The sequence below is a fragment of the Lupinus angustifolius genome, chromosome LG06 (genome assembly GCF_001865875.1).
Source record: "Lupinus angustifolius cultivar Tanjil chromosome LG06, LupAngTanjil_v1.0, whole genome shotgun sequence".
Lineage (NCBI taxonomy): Eukaryota > Viridiplantae > Streptophyta > Magnoliopsida > Fabales > Fabaceae > Lupinus > Lupinus angustifolius.
In genome coordinates this window covers 30,090,699-30,115,556 of record NC_032014.1, presented here as the reverse complement: position 1 = coordinate 30,115,556, position 24,858 = coordinate 30,090,699, and the positions used below count along the sequence as shown (strand labels likewise).

Here is a 24,858-nt window from a genome sequence, read left to right as displayed (position 1 = left end):
TTGATGAGATTTGAATATCTTTGCTTTTGAGCATTTACTAGTGATTGGTTATTTGTTGTGGACAAAAGGATTACTAGGAAGATTTAGTAAAATGATATAGCATTATTCTTTACGTATTATGTTACATCGCTCGGGTGTTGATGAACTATGTTATACTTCTTATACTTTGTACATTAGTACTCATATGAAAAGTACAAGGATTAAGGAGTATGGGGATTCAGCTACAATGGTATGAAATTAATAGAATTTAAGTGTATAAATAAGCCATTATACAAGAAGCTTTTATGAAATGACATAGGTGGTGCTTCTTCTAGTTGCTTGCAATTTTTGTGTGCAATTGTAATTATTGAGTCTCTTCAATCCTTATTCCTTATCACCTCATAAGGATGGTCTATAGGATTCATAACTACTCCTCTTACTATAGGATGTTTACCTAGTTAATATTTAGATCCGGCTCTACCCAAATTTTTCTGGTTTACTCCAACATTCCCCACTCGGCCGGCCGACTATTGCTGAATAGTTTTTGGATATCAAACGGACCTCCCTAAAAGATACTTTAAATGTGGCCGATTTATAAGGATTGATTACACACAATTGTTCCATCATTCATTCTCTTTTAGGGTACATGATTCAATCACCCCCATTGGCATGGATGTTCCTCATAAAAGAGTGAGAAATTAAATAAATATAGATGACTATTAATTTATTTTTTCTAAAATATTAAAAATGATTTGGTATTTTTTTTACCTACATAATTATAAATAATTATGATCTCACTCCCGTCCAAGTAATATAATTGATAATTGAGTCAAAATAAACCCAACTACTATTACTTTAATCTCGAGACATTTTTACCTCACAAAAAATCCAATCCTTCCCAAAATTTATATCATTCATAAACTATTTTAACTAAATTATGTTAGATGATCTTTAACTTATTTATCCTAAAAAATAAAAAAAATTAGGTCAATTAATTATTTTTATAACATTTTAATCTCTATTAATTTCAATTACATTTAGTTTATATTTTAAGAACTAACAACATATATCAAATTTTGTAAGTGAACAAAAAAGCAGTGCATAAGTTCACTCAGCCTCGTCACAATCTTCAATAGAATTCGAAGATTTAACCATGATTCGTCGACCTTCATTCTTCGCTTCCACTGATTCAATTCTTTCACATTCATTCTCCTTCTTCACTTTCACAACAAATTCACCTTCATCTTCATCTTCATCTTCATTAATCACTTTACCTGATTCTCACTCCAAACCCATTTCAAGTCCCTTTTACAATCTTCTCCCTCCAACCCAAAACCCCAACAACATCGTAAACCTCGTTTATTCAACTCTCAAGAACAAAAGTTCCAACCTTTATCATGATAATGATATCAATTCCCTTATTCTTCATATGGGTCCCCTTCAAATTTCAAGGGTTTTGCTTAGATGCCAATCTGATTACTCTTCAGCTCTCACATTCTTCAATTGGGTCAAAAATGATTTGGGTATTACACCAACTGTGCAAAACTATTGTATAACTGTTCATATACTTGCTTGTTCTAGAATGTTTTCTGATGCCATGAAATTGTTGTGTGATTTGATAAAATTGGTTGAGTTTGATGGTGTTTATCAGAGTTTGGTTTTGTGTACTGAGGATTGTAATTGGAATCCTGTGATATTTGATATGCTTATTAAGGCTTATGTTAAGGTTGGAATGGTTGATAAGGGTTTTCGAGCTTTTAGGAAGAACATTGAGGCTTGTTTTATCCCTAGTGTAACTGCTTGTAATTGTTTGCTGAATGGTTTGTCTAAGTTTAGTTATATCGGTCGATGTTGGGAAGTTTATGAAGAGATGGGAAATCTCGGGATCCGTAGGAATGCTTATACTTTCAATATTTTGACTCATGTTTTGTGCAAAGATGGAGATACGAATAAGGTTAACGGATTCTTGGATAAGATGGAAGAAGAAGGATTCGAGCCTGATTTGGTGACATATAATACGCTCATTAATAGCTATTGTAGGAAAGGAAGGTTGGACGATGCGTTTTATCTACACAAAATCATGTACATTAGAGGTGTCATGCCTAATATGGTCACATACACAACCTTGATTAATGGTCTTTGTAAAGAAGGGAAAATCAAGCAGGCTCATCAACTTTTCCATCAGATGGTTCATAGAGGAATAGATCCAGATATTGTGTCATATAATACTCTAATATGTGGCTATTGCAGAGAAGGTAAAGCGCAAACGTCTAGATCGTTGTTGCATGATATGTTAGGAAATGGAATTTGTCCCGACGATATCACTTGTCGGCTTATGGTTGAAGGATATGCAAAGGATGGAAAGCTGGTTTCGGCATTGAACTTGGTTGTGGAGCTTCAGAGATTTGGAATTAAGATTCCTGAAGATGTATATGATTATCTTATAGTTTCATTGTGTAAAGACGGTCGACCATTTGCTGCTAGAAGTCTTCTGCTAAGGATATCTGAGATTGGGCATATGCCTAAAATGAGTACCTACTATGAACTGTTTGAGTCTCTATGTAAATTCAATAATGTGGAGGAGGCGTTGATCTTGAAATCCGAGATGTTAAATAAGAACATGAAACTGAATCTCACCGGCTACAGAAGCATTATAAGCAGCTTGTGCAGAGTAAACAAGGCTCAGGAGGCTGAAGATTTGTTACAGGAAATGGTTAGTTCAGGGATTCTACCTGATCTAGAGATAAGCAGGGCAATAGTAAATGGGTATTGCAAAGAAAAGAATATTGATAAAGCTGTGTCTTTATTGAAATTCTTTGCCAAGGTGTTTAAAGTTCACGATACAGAAAGCTACAACGCGGTCGTTAAAGTATCTTGTGAGATTGGTAATGTAGCTGAGTTGATGGAGCTTCAGGATAAGCTGCTTAAAGTGGGATATGTTCCAAATAGTTTAACGTGCAAGTACGTGATCCGTGGATTGCAGAAAGCCATGGAACTAGATGATGAGATATCAGGACACAACATGCTAGAAGTCTAATAGTGTCCCAATATAGGACTGCATCCAACCTAACCAATCATTCGAATGTGGCATACTTGAGTACCAAGTAAAACCACCAGTATATGAGGATCACTATGCTGTGGAAGGATCATGGTTACTGAACTCAATTAACCTTGAAATGGAAATACAAAAATGGTAAGTTTTCCATAGCCATACCTAGTTTGGGGTTTATGTATACGTTCAAGTTGCAACATTTGCGCTTTTTTATGCCAATGACATTAATTTTTCATAGAAAAGTTCATGACTTTTCAGGAGTCTTTTTTATATGCACTTTCATGATCATATTGCAATGAACTGGGTTAAGGTTTTGAGATGGTTCCTTTGTTACCTTTCATTGCAACATTTTATAATATTGTAATTTTGCTTGTGCTCTAATTCATAAGATAATATCATCATTTTTTATAATTTATTTTTGTAATGATCAACAATGCAGATGATGCTATCAGCAGAACTAAATCCACTTCAGTTGAAGAGATTTTGTTCGCACTTCCCATCATCAACCTTATGTCATTTGCTTCGTCTCTCCGAGAAGCACCTTTTAAAGATGATTGTGACACTGAAAGATAAACCAGAATTGAGGAAGAAGTTCATTATCTTAGCACACCAGGAAGTATAGTTTTGAGACTTTTTGGACTTCTGTGGTATCTGCTTTTTGCATGGTGTATAGGTTTTATATTTTCATGTTTCAGGAATTTTCATTATCATTGTCATCTACACAAATGATATAGTATTGATTTTAAAATTGAAACATTAGTATTCATTTGTAAATTCATAAGTTGTGTGACTAGAAATAGTTGCAGAGATGCCCTTGTTAATGTATCCACTTGCAGAAATGCCCTTGTTACTCATTGCTTGTTGTTGGTGTCTTATTGATATATCCATCAATGGGGGCTTCTGCTTTCAATCCTATATCTTCCATTTGCTATTATGGATCTAAACTATGATTTCTTTCCTTTGTTGCTAACAATTATGTTTCAATAATATATATTTTTGGTACTACCAAAGATATTCCCTCACGTTATGGGTAAGGAACTAATCCCTTTCAGAATGTATGGTTGCATCTCCCAACAAGTTTCTCTGTCAGGAATCGAACTCTTGACATTTTGATCTTTCTGGGGATCTAACGGAACCTTATACTATAGAACAATGCTGTAGTTTCACAGTAATATATTCACAAGAAAAGAAGTTATTGGATTTATAGGTAGATTCACTTACATATTGGTCATATTACCCATTTACATTGTGATGTTCAACTAATATGGGACTCCAACTTTTCCTAAAATGAGAAACAACCTCTTGAAACAAGCCAACTAATGGAGGTGTTTGATCAAACTACTCACATGCTTCAATAAGATGTTGATGTAGGGTTATGTTAGCTAAATTAGTACTTAGGGAACACATCTTTTGTCCCACATTTTGTGTTACTCCATGTGCCATGAAATGTGATTGGTTGAAAAAATATATTAAGTTAAAAAATTTAATTATTAAGTATTTTTTTAATCAATCACAACTTATGGCATATGGAGTGACACAATATTATGGGATAGAAGATGTGTTTCTAGTCTACCAAAACCAAAAACTTTAAACTTCTATGATTAATTACTGTAAAAAGAGTTCTAGTAGAGATCAAAACCAAAAAATCACATAGCTCACATCACTTTAGACATGCAACAAAAGGACCTATGTGACATTCCTTTAGCCACATCAATATTTAAAGGAAATTTTCTAGGGGCAAAAACCAAAGCTTTTCAACAGATTATTATGGAAGATTAGTTACAACCTATAGTACCCTTAAGCAAAAGATTAAGTCCCCTAACTAATTAAGGAATTAAAAGGGACTTCAGCATTTTCATTATTGCAGGAACCGTCCTAATTAAAGTGCTAATGTCATATACTTGTATGGTACATATACCCTCCTTATTCATGAGTCCTCTTAACAGAATCCTATACTTAATCACATGCTACTTATGTCCCTTTCTTTTCTTGTAGGACCTGCTCACTTACTACCTAATAATCTAATATATAGTATGCACAACCTTATTCCCACTTATATAAAAAAAGCCAATAAGAAAAGGGGTTTGATTGAAAAGCCATATATCTTTAATCACTTCTTACATTACTTTAAAGTCCTCAAAATACGACTCAGTTGATAAAATTGTGGGACATAAAATGTGATATTAGTGTCTGAGTTCAAATCCGACATTTGTATGTATATGAAAACAGAAAGTATATTTCTTTTAAAATGAATTGAATGACGTTGTGGCATGCTTTTAACATGCAATCTTTGCTTTAATGTGTTTATGTAATACTCTAGCAAAAAGAGAGTGAAACCAATTCAAAACTTTAACATCCTTTTGTTAATTTCTACGATGCTTCTAAAATACTCTAGTAATGCAAATGAATGATGGATAATATATGGAATGTGTACATATATTTATACTGACAATATATAGATATTATACAGTAACAAGTAATTAATATTAGTCACTCCTAATTTATACACAGTATTGACATGTTCCTACTCATTAATTGCAAAGTACAAAGCATGTTTAATCATTGATGAATCATAGCATGCAGTCTAAACATGCTATGTGACTATAATGTGTTTGGCATAAACTTGCTTAAAAGAAAAGAAACAACGTGCTTGTGCAAAAATCATTAAAAGAAAATGTATAAGTTTATTATTTGTACATCAAGAATCTATATTCAAATAAAATTTTACATCAATATGAATTATTTATGGATTTGTTAACATGCTTATTTACCTTAAATGAATAAGTTTACATTAAGAATTGATATTGTTGTGGCATGAAAAAATCATAAGCATTATTAAATGTATGTTGGTCAATTTTCCATACAAATTTTTCTTTTGATATTAATATAATAATAAATAAATTTTAATTAAAAATGGTGATCATTACACTAGAGAAATAGACAAAAATAAAAAAGAGTATGATTGAAGAGGAACAAAATAAATTTTAATTAGTAACACTTCCAAAGGTTGGAAAAAACAAGAAAGATTTTGTGTGTTGTAACAAAACCTATGCTTAACATTCACTATCAAATATGTATATAAATACTAAACCAATATAACTCACTCATACACACTCTTCCTCTTCTCATATAAATAGGTGTATTTTTCTTTCTCTCTACTACTATTACTACTCCATTGCCTAACATATTAAACACTATTACTATTCATACTCTTTTTGTCTTAGTTACTTTGATAATGAACATGGATAGAAGCATTGGCACAAGTGCTAATTCTAGTTGCCATGGTGGTGATCATTGCTCATTTTCTTCCCCTACAACCCCTTTCGAAAGCGTAGGTAAAGAAGAGGAAGACATGGCTAATTGCTTGATTTTATTGGCACAAGGAAAAAGAGGAGAGAATGATAGAGGTAGTGGTGGTAGTAATGAAAGGATCACATGCACCACAACTATAGCCGAAACTACAAATATTACGACTACAATTGTGACCGCAGTCAAAACTACAACAAAAAATAGTTTATATGACTATGAGTGCAAAACATGCAACAAAACATTCTCATCATTTCAAGCGCTTGGCGGACACAGAGCTAGCCACAAGAAGCCGATAATGAATCTAGAGGAAAAGAAATCATTACTATTATCATTATCGTTGTCACCACAGATAAGTTTTGAGTTTGAAGAAAGGAAACAATTCGATGTCGAAAATAGTTCTGAAATTCCAATATCCATTCAATTGGGTTGTGGTAAGAATAATTTTTTTCATGGAAACAAATCCAAAATTCATAAATGTTCCATTTGTGGAGCAAAATTCACATCTGGACAAGCCTTGGGTGGTCACATGAGGAAACATAGGATATATAAAAATCCTAGTACTCATGTAGTGAACATGAGCGGTAGTGACACAAGTTTTGAAGCTTCTGCCACCGACACCACCATAGAAGTTAATCCCTGCAATGTTCTCAAAATTGATCTTAACCTTCCAGCATTAGAGGAGGATTTGATGAAGGGGTGAGAGAATTATATTAATTATTTGATTACTAAATGTAAATTATTTAGCTTTCTTTAATTTACAATTATTTGTAATTATGGACACTTTGGATTAGTTATTGGTTTATTAATAGTAATTAGCATGTGGATGATCTAAGTTTTGGAATGCTTTGAGCAAGTGGTTTTAGTTTTTTTATACTATATCAAGAGTATACCTTCAACTTTTTTGGGTCATAAATTAATTTATTTCGGGTTGTGTGGTTACATCGCTCAACAAGTATCGGTCTTAGAAATTGAACTGTTTACCTTATTAACTTTTTGATCATCTTAACAATTTAATAGGGTCTTACATTGTTAAATCAATGTTTTGTTGGTATAAGTGTTTCTGGTTTATTAATAATAATTAACATGTGAATTATTTAGCTTTTTAATAAGCGTGATAAATCCCACCTCTAAACTAGTGAAACCTATTGTTAAACGTGAACTAGAAAGATAAGTATGAATAATTCATTGTATTGAAACATAAGTTACTTGTACAAGCTTAAAGGTGAAGATGACACAAAGGTAAGGGGTGATGTTAGGAGTTGCATATTAGATATTATAGTAAATTTAATATATTACTTAAGTCATGAAATTCTCTCATCTAATAAATTATTCTTTTGGGTTAGACTTGTATCATATGTTTAAATCCTAACAATCAATGTTTTCATTGCAAGTAGTATCATGCAAAAAATTGTCAAAATAAATATCATTATAGACGTTGATACTTAAAAAATATGATAATGTTGATGTTACAAATTGAGTAACATATTCAATATAGTAGAATATTATATATAAAACTAAAATAATTGTTTGGACAGACACATTTTTTATAAATGTATGTATTTTTTATGTTGTTGATTATTTATTTTACTCCTAAAAAAACGGATCTTAATTTTCACTCCATTGGACATTATAACAATTGACTAAAAGAAACCTGTTCACTTGATTATAACAATTGACAAAAAGAGTTGCTGTGGTGTAGTGGTTATCACGTCAGTTTTACACACTGAAGGTCCCCAGTTCGATCCTGGGCAGCAACATTTTTATTTCAATTCTAAATCCAAAATTTTTGTCTATGCAAAACCGAAATAACATTGGTAAAGTGAGCCAATATGCCCTACCGTTTTATGTTGGATTGGAGTGTTAAAAAATTGAATCCAAAAGGAAAGAAAACAGAAGGTTGAGCCCGCATTCAAGCAATCCCAAATCACTCATATATAGGAGTCCATATCTATTGTCTCATTCCTTTGTGCTAATCTACGACAACAGAAGAGTAACACGTAATATAAATTTGTTACCATCAAACAAATTTTAATAAAAATGTATTCCTCTTATTCTTATTTCCAAATTCTATTGCTGCTAAAATTCATGTTTTAGACCTCAAAAATTGTTGTTGTGTATAATTTTCCCAAGACAAACTCATTTTCTTGTTACAAAAATCTGCATGCCTCTCTTTTGAATCATATGAGATGCATTGTGGCTGTTATGACCAACGAAACAACAACCATCATCACTCTTTACAAGTAAAAATCAGAAAACCCTAAGAGCTAGTAAACTTAGTAACAGCCTTAGTTCCTTCAGAAACAGCATGCTTAGCAAGTTCACCAGGTAGAGGTAGAACTAATCTCACAGCAGTTTGAATCTCCCTAGAAGTAATTGTAGGTTTCTTATTATACCTTGCAAGACGAGAAGATTCATGCGCCAATTTCTCGAATATATCGTTTATGAAACTGTTCATTATTCCCATTGCTTTGCTTGAAATCCCTATATCAGGATGAACCTGCTTCAGAACCTTGAAAATGTAGATCTTGTAAGTTTCAATGCTCTTTTTCGATTTCTTCTTTTTCTTGTCTGTAGAAACTGATTCTGAAGCTTCTTCTCCGCTAGTGGTTTTTTCTCCGCCGCTGGTTTTTTCTCTGCTGGTGCTTTCGCCATTTTCGGAGATTGGATTATGGAATGTGGTGTGAGTGATAATTTGTGTTGGTTTGGTATATATAGGTTTTTGATCTGGAATCTGATTGGTTTTTTTGGGTAGGGTGCGGATCGGTGACGTGGATACTTGGATCTTTGTTGCGTGAGTTTGGACGGCGAGGATTTGGTTTCCCTCATTCGGTATTCATTATAGGCGCGCCCAGGGAAAATTTCAAAAAAGTCATACACAGAAGAGTAACACGTAATATAAATTTGTTACCATCAAACAAATTTTAATAAAAATGTATTCCTCTTATTCTTATTTCCAAATTCTATTGCTGCTAAAATTCATGTTTTAGACCTCAAAAATTGTTGTTGTGTATAATTTTCCCAAGACAAACTCATTTTCTTGTTACAAAAATCTGCATGCCTCTCTTTTGAATCATATGAGATGCATTGTGGCTGTTATGACCAACGAAACAACAACCATCATCACTCTTTACAAGTAAAAATCAGAAAACCCTAAGAGCTAGTAAACTTAGTAACAGCCTTAGTTCCTTCAGAAACAGCATGCTTAGCAAGTTCACCAGGTAGAGGTAGAACTAATCTCACAGCAGTTTGAATCTCCCTAGAAGTAATTGTAGGTTTCTTATTATACCTTGCAAGACGAGAAGATTCATGCGCCAATTTCTCGAATATATCGTTTATGAAACTGTTCATTATTCCCATTGCTTTGCTTGAAATCCCTATATCAGGATGAACCTGCTTCAGAACCTTGAAAATGTAGATCTTGTAAGTTTCAATGCTCTTTTTCGATTTCTTCTTTTTCTTGTCTGTAGAAACTGATTCTGAAGCTTCTTCTCCGCTAGTGGTTTTTTCTCCGCCGCTGGTTTTTTCTCTGCTGGTGCTTTCGCCATTTTCGGAGATTGGATTATGGAATGTGGTGTGAGTGATAATTTGTGTTGGTTTGGTATATATAGGTTTTTGATCTGGAATCTGATTGGTTTTTTTGGGTAGGGTGCGGATCGGTGACGTGGATACTTGGATCTTTGTTGCGTGAGTTTGGACGGCGAGGATTTGGTTTCCCTCATTCGGTATTCATTATAGGCGCGCCCAGGGAAAATTTCAAAAAAGTCATACACAGAAGAGTAACACGTAATATAAATTTGTTACCATCAAACAAATTTTAATAAAAATGTATTCCTCTTATTCTTATTTCCAAATTCTATTGCTGCTAAAATTCATGTTTTAGACCTCAAAAATTGTTGTTGTGTATAATTTTCCCAAGACAAACTCATTTTCTTGTTACAAAAATCTGCATGCCTCTCTTTTGAATCATATGAGATGCATTGTGGCTGTTATGACCAACGAAACAACAACCATCATCACTCTTTACAAGTAAAAATCAGAAAACCCTAAGAGCTAGTAAACTTAGTAACAGCCTTAGTTCCTTCAGAAACAGCATGCTTAGCAAGTTCACCAGGTAGAGGTAGAACTAATCTCACAGCAGTTTGAATCTCCCTAGAAGTAATTGTAGGTTTCTTATTATACCTTGCAAGACGAGAAGATTCATGCGCCAATTTCTCGAATATATCGTTTATGAAACTGTTCATTATTCCCATTGCTTTGCTTGAAATCCCTATATCAGGATGAACCTGCTTCAGAACCTTGAAAATGTAGATCTTGTAAGTTTCAATGCTCTTTTTCGATTTCTTCTTTTTCTTGTCTGTAGAAACTGATTCTGAAGCTTCTTCTCCGCTAGTGGTTTTTTCTCCGCCGCTGGTTTTTTCTCTGCTGGTGCTTTCGCCATTTTCGGAGATTGGATTATGGAATGTGGTGTGAGTGATAATTTGTGTTGGTTTGGTATATATAGGTTTTTGATCTGGAATCTGATTGGTTTTTTTGGGTAGGGTGCGGATCGGTGACGTGGATACTTGGATCTTTGTTGCGTGAGTTTGGACGGCGAGGATTTGGTTTCCCTCATTCGGTATTCATTATAGGCGCGCCCAGGGAAAATTTCAAAAAAGTCATACACAGAAGAGTAACACGTAATATAAATTTGTTACCATCAAACAAATTTTAATAAAAATGTATTCCTCTTATTCTTATTTCCAAATTCTATTGCTGCTAAAATTCATGTTTTAGACCTCAAAAATTGTTGTTGTGTATAATTTTCCCAAGACAAACTCATTTTCTTGTTACAAAAATCTGCATGCCTCTCTTTTGAATCATATGAGATGCATTGTGGCTGTTATGACCAACGAAACAACAACCATCATCACTCTTTACAAGTAAAAATCAGAAAACCCTAAGAGCTAGTAAACTTAGTAACAGCCTTAGTTCCTTCAGAAACAGCATGCTTAGCAAGTTCACCAGGTAGAGGTAGAACTAATCTCACAGCAGTTTGAATCTCCCTAGAAGTAATTGTAGGTTTCTTATTATACCTTGCAAGACGAGAAGATTCATGCGCCAATTTCTCGAATATATCGTTTATGAAACTGTTCATTATTCCCATTGCTTTGCTTGAAATCCCTATATCAGGATGAACCTGCTTCAGAACCTTGAAAATGTAGATCTTGTAAGTTTCAATGCTCTTTTTCGATTTCTTCTTTTTCTTGTCTGTAGAAACTGATTCTGAAGCTTCTTCTCCGCTAGTGGTTTTTTCTCCGCCGCTGGTTTTTTCTCTGCTGGTGCTTTCGCCATTTTCGGAGATTGGATTATGGAATGTGGTGTGAGTGATAATTTGTGTTGGTTTGGTATATATAGGTTTTTGATCTGGAATCTGATTGGTTTTTTTGGGTAGGGTGCGGATCGGTGACGTGGATACTTGGATCTTTGTTGCGTGAGTTTGGACGGCGAGGATTTGGTTTCCCTCATTCGGTATTCATTATAGGCGCGCCCAGGGAAAATTTCAAAAAAGTCATACACAGAAGAGTAACACGTAATATAAATTTGTTACCATCAAACAAATTTTAATAAAAATGTATTCCTCTTATTCTTATTTCCAAATTCTATTGCTGCTAAAATTCATGTTTTAGACCTCAAAAATTGTTGTTGTGTATAATTTTCCCAAGACAAACTCATTTTCTTGTTACAAAAATCTGCATGCCTCTCTTTTGAATCATATGAGATGCATTGTGGCTGTTATGACCAACGAAACAACAACCATCATCACTCTTTACAAGTAAAAATCAGAAAACCCTAAGAGCTAGTAAACTTAGTAACAGCCTTAGTTCCTTCAGAAACAGCATGCTTAGCAAGTTCACCAGGTAGAGGTAGAACTAATCTCACAGCAGTTTGAATCTCCCTAGAAGTAATTGTAGGTTTCTTATTATACCTTGCAAGACGAGAAGATTCATGCGCCAATTTCTCGAATATATCGTTTATGAAACTGTTCATTATTCCCATTGCTTTGCTTGAAATCCCTATATCAGGATGAACCTGCTTCAGAACCTTGAAAATGTAGATCTTGTAAGTTTCAATGCTCTTTTTCGATTTCTTCTTTTTCTTGTCTGTAGAAACTGATTCTGAAGCTTCTTCTCCGCTAGTGGTTTTTTCTCCGCCGCTGGTTTTTTCTCTGCTGGTGCTTTCGCCATTTTCGGAGATTGGATTATGGAATGTGGTGTGAGTGATAATTTGTGTTGGTTTGGTATATATAGGTTTTTGATCTGGAATCTGATTGGTTTTTTTGGGTAGGGTGCGGATCGGTGACGTGGATACTTGGATCTTTGTTGCGTGAGTTTGGACGGCGAGGATTTGGTTTCCCTCATTCGGTATTCATTATAGGCGCGCCCAGGGAAAATTTCAAAAAAGTCATACATAGAATTTTAAAAAAAAAACAAATATTGATGATGCAAATGATAGTCAAATTTGATATGGCAAAACATCAAAATGCAACAACTTTATACACAAATATAGGTTATAATGATTTTAACCACACATACCATAAATTGGAAAACCATTACAACTTTTATTAATGATTCATATAATCCTCTAATTAATTTTTAAAAAAAAAACCTTAATACAACTTTTGTCATATAATCCTCTAACTTATGATGACTCATTTAGTGGTGAGGATGTGATAGAGCATAATAAGATTTGAGATTATAGACTTTTATCTATTGTTTAATGTGCACTATATAATGATGATATTGATGTAGTGATTGTTGGAGTTTTATTTTTGCAAGACCTCCATAATTTGTGTTTTGATTAATAATCATAAACATATGTTAGTGTTGTGATGAATCAATTCAAATGAATCAAAAGATAGACTCAAGCATATTTCTGAACATAGAAGAGAATATCATCAAAGTATCTCTATAAGTTAAAGTTATATATCAAAAGTAAATCTATTCCTCTGACTAGGCACTTTTCAGTCATTTTATCCTATATTATCCACCAAAGGAGCCCTAAATTTTTGCACTTTTCGGTCATTTTATCACTTAGTTTAACAAAACATGTCAATTTATCAACATTCATCTCGCTTTTCTATCCTCCTACCTGAGTTTTTAGTTTTCAACCAGCTTTTTGCAGCTAGTTTTGCTAAACAAGCCTTGGATATGATGTCTAACTACTGATCAAAACACAATCTAATAGGGTTAAACGAATTCCAACCTAAAGAAAAGTAGAAAACCCCAAATCATGGAATTCAAAATAAATCCAAATTAAATCCGCTCTGTGGCGACTAATAAATGAAGTCAACAAACCAAAACTTTGGCACATTTCAAAATACTTGTGTCCTAGTTTCATCTATTATCAACCCTATCCTTCTTTCATTTCTTTGCTACAAGTCATTTTCTGATTTTCTGTACAGTAAAAAGGAACATCCCTGTACATAAATATAAAAGTCTGATCTGCACCCAACAAAACAACCCAAAAGAAAAACAGCTAAGTGCAAAGCACACCTGCAGCACTATGCACAGTTTCAAGGCCAAAAGTACTTCAAAGTGCAGCAGGAACAGGCTTCTGTAGCAATGAGGTCCCTTGAAATACCATAATCTGATAAAATTTTCTAAGACTGTTGATCTGTAGTGATGATGAAAGTTAGTATAATGAATAGTCACAAATGAAACTGTAAAAAGCAAACAACATTTGCAGTTACACACCTCTTCTTGGCTTAGCTTGGTAAATCCAAATTTATTGGTCCATATTGATTCAGCTTCCTCGGCAGCAGGTAGGACAAGTTGTCTTACATTTGAAGAACCAAGTAAGCCCTCAATGCAAGAAAACAGGCACTGAAAGTAGCCCTAAATAAAACAATTATAATTTTCAGTCAGAATATTTACTGACATTCACTTTGGTTTCTTATTAAACAATTTTATAAGCGATGGTGTGGGGTATATTTTTCACTAAGTAGATAAATCAAATAACCTGTCCTTGGCATTCTCCAATTGTCGCTACTAATGGAAGCTCTGCTACATCTGGCCCAAAGATACGAAATACTCCAGCAGAAACAACCACTTCGCTGCAAAACATTAAAATACACAACCAGAATAAGGTATACTACCACACTACATATGCACTTAAGAGGGGTAAAAAAAAATGGACCCTCATTCTTACTTGACACTGAGCACTGCACAGTACATTCCACCAAAATCTTGACCCTTGATATTCCTTCTGTGGAAATCAAATCAACAAAATGGAAAACTCATTCCAACCCATAGATATCAAAAGAAGAGGGGGAGAAAGAGCACAAAATGAAGTAAACAATGCTTTGCCTACCCATAAAGCATTGCTGGAATGAAATCACGCCCAGAAGAAGAATCAACTATAGGATCAAACCGTTCCTGGAAAACAAAAAAATCCAATTCTGAATGAGAAGAGTACATCCCTCAAGTTAAGCATATAACAATAGATACACTAATATACTCACATGAAAGATGGCAACTGCCTTCGAAAGCAACTTCCTAGTTTCATCAGAAGCAGCTAACTTCCAATTCAGAACCCTCCATTTAATATCAAGACCAACCTCAGTTTCTTTACCTTTTTCTTCATGCTTCTTTTTAATCAAATTTAGAAGAGAATCTGGAACTGGAAGATTCTTCTCACCAACCACCAAATTCATCAGAGTATAATGAATCTGATTGCAACTTGTGCCACAAAACCAATTTCCTTCAGGCAATTCCTGGTAAATAGACCCCATCAACAAATGTATGCATTAAAGAAAAACATAAGGCACAAAAAATCAATCAGATGTGAAAAGAAATTATGGTACCTCTAGGTTCTGCATGTTATGATCCTTCAAACACCCAACATGGTATTCCTTTTCACACTGCAACAACACATCAATTAGTCTTTTAAATAAGAATACTTTGATAAATTATATAGAAATAAAAATACCTAAATATTAAGACTTCACGGTGAATAGTTAACATATGGCAATACCTGATCACAAATAATCACTGTCCGAGGACCAAAGCTCCTGCTGAAAAAATGACCTCTGTACATTACATCAAACATTAGGATTTAGGAGGCTGAGGATAAAGGCATAGAGATTCGAGTCGAAATAAGAGAAGATTAAGAAAAAATTACACAAATTATCATAAAACTTGCTAAAACACATAACAGTTCAGTACCTGCACAAAGCACATCCACCATGATCAACCTCTACACTTTTGAAAACACGAATGCATCTTCGGTCCACAGCACTCCCATTACGCTCCCCATGTTTGTCCATTTGGAAATTATTCTGGCAATACTTACAATACCAAGTACCACTGGGAATGCATGGTAGAGGAACACAATCTGAAATTGGCAAATACGAAACAATGAGAACAGACATGCATCACCAGCTTCGAGTTCAAGTTGCAGGGAAACAGAAAATGTCTTTATCTAAAGCACATGAAAAGGGAATCATGAGATAAACCAGGAAATTTTCAGTATTGGCACAGAACTATTGATGACACAAACACTCTTTTTTTGAAAAATAACCAGCACTAAAAATCCACCTCACTAACCTAGGAACCATGTGAAAGTATCAAATGTACTCACAAACATCTAATAAGTCTGTGTTTGCAGTTAATGATTTCACATTTAGAAACCTTCATCCAAAAATAAGTTCAGATATTCATGAACTATTTGAACTCTCAACTTGTTAAATGTTTGATCATGCTTGTTTATTTACCTAAATAAAAAACAAGCTCAAGCTTGAATTAGGAGCCAAGCTCCATCTGAAATATGTTTAACTTTATTTAGATCATTAAACTTTGTTATAGAATTTGTTATTGGTAATGACAGAAGGTTGAAATGTTGTTATATATTATGAATACCAAAAAAAAGCTATTAATTCTATTTTTACTTAACCTTCTAGCATAAGGATATCTGCTAAATAATACAAAATAATAAAAAAAACAAAAATAGCTCAGAGATTTGATAGAATGATCATGCCATAAACTAAACACCCCAAGCTCAAGCTTCATATTTTCAACAAGTCAGGCTCAAGCCACAATTTGGTTCTTTTAAATAAATGAGCCAAACTTCAGTGGTCTCTTTTTTAACAAGAAAAGCTTCAATTTCAAGTGCTTGGCTTGACTCAGTTTACACCCCTAATTGTTCCATTTCATTTACTGTTTCAGACAGGGTTGTATTCTGGTCTTAGATCTTTATTTCTTTTCTAGACGGGTAACAGAGGTTGGCAAAAGTTACCCAGCTTTTTTCTATATCATGCTATGTACTGTGTGTAATAAAGTACTATCTAGCACTGAAAGATAGGGCACAGCAACACACTCCTCAGCCCAGAATAAATTTAACAGCAAAAAGCAAACAACAATTCACCTATATGAAAAGCTCTTGGACACCCATCACAACACAAAAGATCCCCTCCATCTTGACATATGCTGCAGAGATCATCATTCTCCCTGATAGAAAACCTCCTTTCTTTCAATAAAGTGATGGACAAGTCGTGAAGTGAGACTCCTTCAGGTGTGTATATGTGCAAGTAACTGCAATACAGTTACTTAATGTTGGTCAATTTTACAAAGCACCACACTTTAATTCATGGGGGCAAATCATATGGGCCTTGTAGAATAGAAAATTAAAAAAAAAAGGAATGACAAAAGGACTACATAGAAAAAAGTTTTACCAGATGAGCCATTTAATGCAAAGCAAATATACATCATATAAAACAATTTAAACAAAAACTCACGGCTTGCGTCGAGATGCCCAACCAGCATGTGCTTCAAACTGAGAGGCACTGATCTGCTCATCCAATTTTTTATAACAAATTGCAGTAGTCAAATATCTAGACAAGACATAATATGTGGCACAATATATGTCATGTAATTAGGAAAAGCACCTCTTTCTTGCAGCATGAACAATGGATTCCATATCCTCGTTTGTAACCAAGCAATACTGGCTGCCCACACAACAAAAGCATATTCAAACAACAGAAATTATAAAGTAGGTCAAACACAACCATCTTGATCAATGTTACCTTTCCATGAGCATGATAGCTTAGTTCTATTCCATCTTCCAATACATTCTCTTCAAAGACCAACTTATGCAACCGTAGATCCCTGTCAATTTTTTTAATAAAAAAGGTGAAAATTAAATCCCAGATAAGACCGAAGTCTGATATATTAATACACACATATATAGTACTAAATTAACTTCATGTTCTGACTGGACCAAATTTTCCCATATGTGCTTTACAGATATACTTACTTTCTGGTTAGCTTTCCTTGACTCTTGCCACAAGATGTTGTGTGCTTCATCCCATTCTTTAATGACTTTGGAACCACAGCTGGTTCCGGTGACCTGAAGTAGTTGGAATGTGCATGTGTTATGAGTACTCAAATATGAGCATATAAATAACTATACAAATACAAAATCAGAACCTGTTATGGATATATATCAGAGTTTTTAGCGTAGGTAAAAAAACAAGGAAATTGGAATGGTTGACAAAACTTAAAAAGGAAATGCAAAGATTTTGCATAAATTTGAAAGGCAAAAGTGATCTCCATGAGGAATGTACTTATCTAAAATTCTTACAAATGTATCATGATGTGATAATTGAGATTATAAAACAAACACAAAGAAGATACCTGGACAGAACAGCTACCGGAACACTTATATTGCTTATGGCAGGTGCAGGTGTTTGAACAGCTACTGGAACACTTGCAATGCTTATGGCAGGTGTTTGAACAGGTACTGGAACACTTCCATTGCTTATGGCAGGTGTTTGAACAGGTACTGGAACACTTCCATTGTGTATGGCAGGTGTTTGAACAGCTAACGAAACACTTGTATTGCTTATGGCAGGTGTTTGAACAGCTACTGAAAAACTTGTATTGTTTTTAGCAGGTGTTTGAAAGGAAATACGTTGAGAGTCTTTCAACTCCAGACATGAATCACATAGTAGTTTCGACAAACCCTTGCCAGCTTCAGAAATACGCACTGCAATTCATTACTCAAACTTGGTAGGTTGCCTAAGTATAAGATGCAAAGTTGCAAACAAATGGGAAGAGGGGTAGGAAATAAAAAATATGCAATTCAAACCTCTACAGTTCAAACAGTTAGTAGATTTCTTCATAGTGAAGCCACCAAGGACCTTTTGAACTGCTACATCCAAGGTATCCAACGGACCCAAACAGGCATTCATGACATCTCGGAGAGTATTCCCATTATCAAGATAAATATACTCTGGGGGACGTTTGTTTGCACTACCAGCATGCAGCTCAAACATGGATGGCGTGACAACCTACTTTCAACAAGAAACCAAAGCGAAAAATCACATTACTAGACCATGAGATTTAACTTTTTTAAACATGAACATATTTTCATTTAACTTGCCTCAACGCCCTTACAAGTCTCACAATGGCACAAAATTCCAGAGCCACTTATCACACCTAAAAGCCCTTTTTCTCCAGGTTTCCGTGCCTACAAATTTCTCAAGTGCATCACAATCACAACTCAAAGCAAAAATTCATAAACATCAATACCCTATGTCTAAAGAACTATAAATAAGAAAACAAAATCAAATAATACCTTTGAACCCCTGATATACTTCACTGACAAACCCTCAAGAATCCCAATGGTTAGAAGGTCCTTTAGCTTGCTAGGGAACTTCTTGAAGGCACTGCTCCGAGGTGTTTTTGTTAGAGTCGGGGTGGTAACTATTGTGACATTTTCTGCTTCCCTTCTAAGATTATTATCCATTTCAACTGCAATGTCAATAACATTTTCCTCATAAGTTATGGCCTTTGTTTCATCACATGATGGCTTCAACGCAGACCGCGTGAACCGTCTTACTGCCTTCTCCACAGCCATTTCTTTCACCTGATCAGAAAAACCACTAACCAAAATCGGGGTTGTATCATTAGAAGCATTAACCTCTGGAGTATCAGTTACTCCCTTCTCCAACCCCTGCAAAACCATGTGCTCCTCTTTGATCTCGTTTTCACTAACAAGCTTTGCAATTTCATCCACTACCCCTTCCTTCAAAGATACAACACGAGATTCTTCATTCGTTTGTCCTCCATTTATAATTACACTCCCCACTATATCACTCTTCGGTTCCTCTTCACAAATGAACATTGCAGTTGTTTCCATTATAACATTATCATCAACTCCAACCGCTTCAGTACCACCATTTTCCTCATCACTGAAAACCTTCAATTCATCACAGTTTTGCCTCAACACCGATCGCGTTAATCGCCTCAATGGCTTCTCTAATTCCATCTCCCTCCCCTTATCACCATCGCCATTAACCGAAACCACCATTATATCACCATCTACACCACTTTCTTCCTCTTTGACCCCATCATCAAACACGGACCGCGAAATTTCACAAACAACCCCTTCCTTCAAAGCCTCATTCTTCAGCAATCCCTCATCAATCACATCATTCTTCGGTTCCTCCAACATTCCATCACCACCCTCCGATTTCAATTCCCCAACATGGTTCTTCGGTTCATCATCGCTAGTAACATCCAATACATCACTCTTAGCATCTTCTTCACTAACCACATCATCATGTTCCTCCAAATCCTTAAACGAACCGGTTTTCCTGAACCGTTTAGGGCAAGGAGAATGTTGAACCGGAACCCGGTCCGTGCTGGTTTTATTAGACCGGGTTCGACCGAGAGAAGCACCACCACAGATCTCTGATTGAGCCTTCATTGCAAATTGAAATTCACGTTTGAGACCAACACGAGCCCTAAAAAGCAATAAAAACTCATCAGAATCCGTACCTTTCGCCATTACAAACGATTCAATATAGAAAGGGTTGAAATTGAAGAAACAAAAATAGAAAGGGAAATAAGAGAATTGAATTTAGGAGTAAAAGAGAGAAGAAATTGAAGAGAAAGGTTTTGGTGAGTTTCCTTGAAGAAGAAGAAGGTGTTTCCTTTTCTGTAATGCCGAAATTGTCCCTACTATGGCGATTCGTTTTCTGTTCTTTTTCCATTGGTCCTCCTCTGTTTTCTGTATTTTTCTTATTTTTGAATGAAAGCCCTGTTTTGATTTAAATATAACTTATTCGAACAATAATATTTTTTTGGTATTGTCAAAGTCATCTATTTACGTGGTTGCTCTTTCTAACAATTGTTGTTCCTAAAAATTAAACTTTTAATCTTTTGATCATCTTAAGAATATAGCATGGTCTTATATCACTAGATCAAAAATTATCTTTAAACAATAATATAAAGACATACTTCAAGATAAAATATAAATTAATTTAATTAGGGATAAAAATTTAGGGGTATGTTTGTCCAATTGACTGTGATAACTATTACGCATTAAATTTCTAAAAATCGTTCTATGCATTCTAGGATATGCATAAATGTATACTTGCCAAAAAATGCAAATTTCTTAAAATAGTGTTTATACTTGGTGTTGTTTCAATTTTGCATAATAGAAACATGGGATGAAAGTTGTTCTTCCGTGTAACGAGTTAGCATTACACCCACAACAAAACAAAAAGTTAATTCAATTTGAAATTTTTATCTTTAAAATATAATGAGATATTATTTTTATTTTTATATATACTAGCGTGTTGACATGCACTGTCGTGTCTGTCAACTCGTTTTCCAATATATAGTTTGTATTTTATAAATTCAAATATAATTTTTTGCGCTAAATTTACAGTTGAATTTATTCAATTGGTCTAATATTCAATTTTTTAAATACACTTTTAAAATAAGAAGATAATAAGGATAAAATAAGAAAATAATATTATATGGTTTTTTTGGTAGAAATAAAAAGATATTGAGGGCAAAATAGGAAAACACAAATTACACTATGATACTTAATAGACACCTACAGCAACACCATGTACAATGCATTCCTTTCCAAATACATGAGTGATGCAATGTGTATAAAGATAGTATATCCCTTCATTTATTTGAATTAGTGAATAATGATTAAATATAAATGATGTAATGATAGAGTAAAAAGTCCAACAACTTTTTTCCTGATAAATATATTAATCACATAACCAAGTCTTTTTGAAATGGTGCATAGTTCTTAAAACGAACACATATATAATAATAAATTATTCTCAAAATATAAAATTGTTACATATAATAGGAATGTATTAGTCATTAGTTATATTTATGAAAATTATGCTTTCTATTGTATTGTCCCCTCTTATTGTCATATGGTAAATTATGAAAGATCTCATCTTAAGGAAATAAAATACATGTAAGGTTACTATCTACAAATATTTTGAGTGTATAGGTATGGGAATGAAGATCTTATGAACATGTTTGTGTACTCATTTGTATCTCAAATAAATTAAAATATGCATTCAATTAAAAATAGAAAAGTCATCAAAAACAAAAATATATTACTTGGTGTAATTTTATTTAATTTTCTTTAAAAAGTTAAGAAAAATCTTGTACATCAAACATTTGCATTGTACATTTTAGCCACAAAATTAAGCAACCTTAACCTTACATAATTCCACTCACATACATAAAAAAAGAGATCATAAACAATACATTAAAATAAAATATTATTCACTTTATTGCAACACAATGTTGAGTACAAAAATATTAACTCATAGCATACTCTGTATGAAATAACAAGTTGTTCGAAAATTTAGACATGATAATATACCACTCCCATAAGTATAAAAAAATTATACAAATTATAGAAATCCATCCATTATATAATATTAGTCCAATATTTTCTATTACATGGTTTTAGTTTATTCTCATATAAACAATTGTGGGAAAAAGAACATCTTATGGAGAAATAATATATAGACATTTACTATTAGCATACATCTTACAAAAAGCCTTTTAATTCAAGAAAATATACTATGCATTTTAACCATGAGAATTGAATAGTAGAAACCCTAACCTTACATAGACACTGTTCTTTTTCTTTTGGGTACATACATAGACACTATTCTAACCAAAGACATCATAGGAAGAACACAAATGATGTATTGAAAACAACACATTCACTTCTTTATGAAAATGTATGATATGATGGTGAACACAAATCTTTTTAAAACCACAAATACTCTAAGAAAAAAGTAGAAATATAATTATAAATTACTCTAACAAATGAAAAAAAAATCCAAATTATAGTAATAAATTTGCTAAATATCACAAATCTAATATTTTTTATCATATGATCTTTGCTTAATGTCCTATATATGCAAAATTGGAAAAGATCATAGAGTATTATTTTACGATAAATGTTTTTGAGTGTACCTGACGTACTTGTGGCCAGCGAGTGCAAGTGCAAGTGAGAAAGAAACAAATCGATGAGAAAGAGTTTCACACACGGCCGCCGATCAATATTTTATTGCAGATATATTAGTCAATAAGACAGAAAAGACCTAGGGTACACGAATAGATAATTAGTATATTGTGTATTGCATATATATTTGTAAATTTATAGCAAAATAATAAATATATGAAATAAGATTTTAAATTAATAATTATATAAAAAACTATTTTTTTTAATATTATCCACCATTATTTAATAACATTATACTTTAAATTTAAAAATGTTAACATATATAATTAAATAATCATCAAAAAATGTCACAAGTAAGTTAATAATATCTTCAATCAACATAAGTTTTATGTTTTAATTGCAATACAAATGCACAAATTAAATAAGTTTAAAATTTAATTAAACAATTAAGGTTTAGTTAGAATTAACAAATAATAAATATAATTACAAGTAAGTTTAAACTATTTTTGCTCATCTAAAAGACATCATTTTGGTGGTTTTTTGAAAAATGTTTTTTAATTGACTCAGCTATTTCAACTCATTCTGTAACGACCCGATCCTTTTGTGAAATAAAAAAAAATATTTTTATAGAATTTCTTACTCAACAACTATTTATGACTATGAATTTCTTCCTTCATAGATTTTATTTATTGTGGATATATTTAATAATTATGAGTTTCTAATTAAAACAATGGCCCAAATGACATAACAATATATTTTTAAGACTTCAACAATTCAAGTTCATTTTCTATAATTATGTGAATAAATAATTTATTTCCAAGAATCAATTTTCCTTATTTTAATGACTAAGTATATATATTTACTTATCGATACTTTTGTCATTCTAAAGCAACCTAATAAAAACACATGTGATAATATCCATCAAAATGTCATGACTAAAAGTCATATATAACATGTTTTACAAACAACTACATAATAACTATGATCCATTTATAGGAATGCAAATTTCTAGTTAGTTTTAGTTGCATACGTACAAATAACTTATAGTATTTTAAAGTAAAGTAAAACCTGCGTTCCTAGAGTATCAGAAGTTAATTTCATCCTTACAATAGGGTGCCCACAATACACAAAACCATAACACAAACATAACATCTAAGGTAACTCATTTACCAGTCTTCCAAAATATAAGTATCCAACATATCATTCCAATCACACACCAACCCTATATTCCTATGCTACTAACAGGAACCAGATCCTCTACCATTTCTTGGGGAGAAGTGTTGCTTGTTATCTGTATGATCATAAGATATACCAGTACACAATATACAAAAACAAAGAGAGAGTAAGTTATCCTTTTAAGGCACAATATGTGGAATTATATGGAAATTAAGTATCATAACATAATATAAATAATATATCACAACATGGACAATCATAACTCAACATAAGCGATTATAACATAGTATAAGCGACATGACACAACATAAACGGTTATAGCACAATACCAACAATCATATTATAGAATAAACATATCACATTTCTCAATCATAAAACTCAATCTCATGATTATGGTGCATAAACTATGCAATGTATCACTAACTAGTCCAATATCAAATGCGATGCATATGAATCCATATTCAACCTTTCACTTTTCAACTCAACTCCCATTATTTTTCAACTCAACTCCTTTTGAAAAGCAATCGGGAGTACAAGACATCCTGTATGATATAATATAATAACTATGTACACCTACCAGACCACGTGACTCTCATACTAGGAGCTCTCTCACCGATACAGATAACTCAAAGGGGGTGTCAGAAATCACTTGGTTAAGCAAGGCTATCCTGATCTACAGGGGATCAACCTGGACCATCACTAGACTACCCTACCCAAGCAACCCTCAAGGTTTTCATGATGAATCACCATCATTAACCACCCCTATTCATTTCCCAAGATATTACTATCTTGAATCTTTCCATTCTGCCACAAACCTTCCTCCAATGTTATGATGAATGTATGTATGTCAAACACCATTTTATATACATACATAAGTGTATGTAACATCAACAACAATCATTTCATTTCAACCACATCAGCTACAAATTCATCACAACATTCACACTATTTATAAACATATACTTTGGATATCACAACATTCACAGAATCCATCACACCATTAATCAATATGGGTTTACTAACTATACTGTTCTCAATATTGATTATTATACACACACAAAAAA

At 33.3% G+C, this 24,858-nt stretch overlaps 3 protein-coding genes, 1 non-coding gene and 5 pseudogenes across 4 annotated transcripts; 3 read left to right on the top strand and 6 right to left on the bottom strand.

The window, feature by feature from the left end:
• Positions 1,070 to 3,856, top strand: LOC109350946 (pentatricopeptide repeat-containing protein At5g40400). The gene is made up of 2 exons (XM_019592257.1): positions 1,070 to 3,172; positions 3,471 to 3,856. Exon 1 carries the CDS (start codon positions 1,133 to 1,135, stop codon positions 3,014 to 3,016), a length of 1,884 nt encoding a protein of 627 aa, XP_019447802.1. The 5' UTR covers positions 1,070 to 1,132; the 3' UTR covers positions 3,017 to 3,172; positions 3,471 to 3,856.
• LOC109351032 (zinc finger protein ZAT5-like) lies at positions 6,214 to 7,040 on the top strand. The gene has a single exon (XM_019592346.1). The coding sequence runs from the start codon at positions 6,267 to 6,269 to the stop codon at positions 7,038 to 7,040; it is 774 nt and encodes a 257-aa protein (XP_019447891.1). The 5' UTR covers positions 6,214 to 6,266.
• On the top strand, positions 8,025 to 8,097 carry TRNAV-UAC. Its single transcript has one exon. It is a non-coding gene; the product is annotated as a tRNA-Val (tRNA).
• On the bottom strand, positions 8,556 to 8,995 carry LOC109350985 (annotated as a pseudogene).
• LOC109350984 lies at positions 9,453 to 9,901 on the bottom strand (annotated as a pseudogene).
• LOC109350983 lies at positions 10,346 to 10,794 on the bottom strand (annotated as a pseudogene).
• LOC109350982 lies at positions 11,239 to 11,687 on the bottom strand (annotated as a pseudogene).
• On the bottom strand, positions 12,132 to 12,580 carry LOC109350981 (annotated as a pseudogene).
• Positions 13,580 to 20,255, bottom strand: LOC109350941. Its single transcript, XM_019592254.1, has 18 exons — positions 18,953 to 20,255; positions 18,758 to 18,844; positions 18,464 to 18,665; positions 18,010 to 18,361; positions 17,630 to 17,722; positions 17,400 to 17,481; positions 17,262 to 17,321; positions 17,112 to 17,164; positions 16,742 to 16,908; positions 15,544 to 15,712; positions 15,353 to 15,407; positions 15,183 to 15,239; positions 14,841 to 15,092; positions 14,690 to 14,754; positions 14,528 to 14,584; positions 14,339 to 14,432; positions 14,074 to 14,214; positions 13,580 to 13,993 (listed from the first exon to the last, which is right to left on the bottom strand). The coding sequence occupies exons 1-18, from the start codon at positions 20,165 to 20,167 to the stop codon at positions 13,910 to 13,912; spliced, it is 3,285 nt and encodes a 1,094-aa protein (XP_019447799.1). The 5' UTR covers positions 20,168 to 20,255; the 3' UTR covers positions 13,580 to 13,909.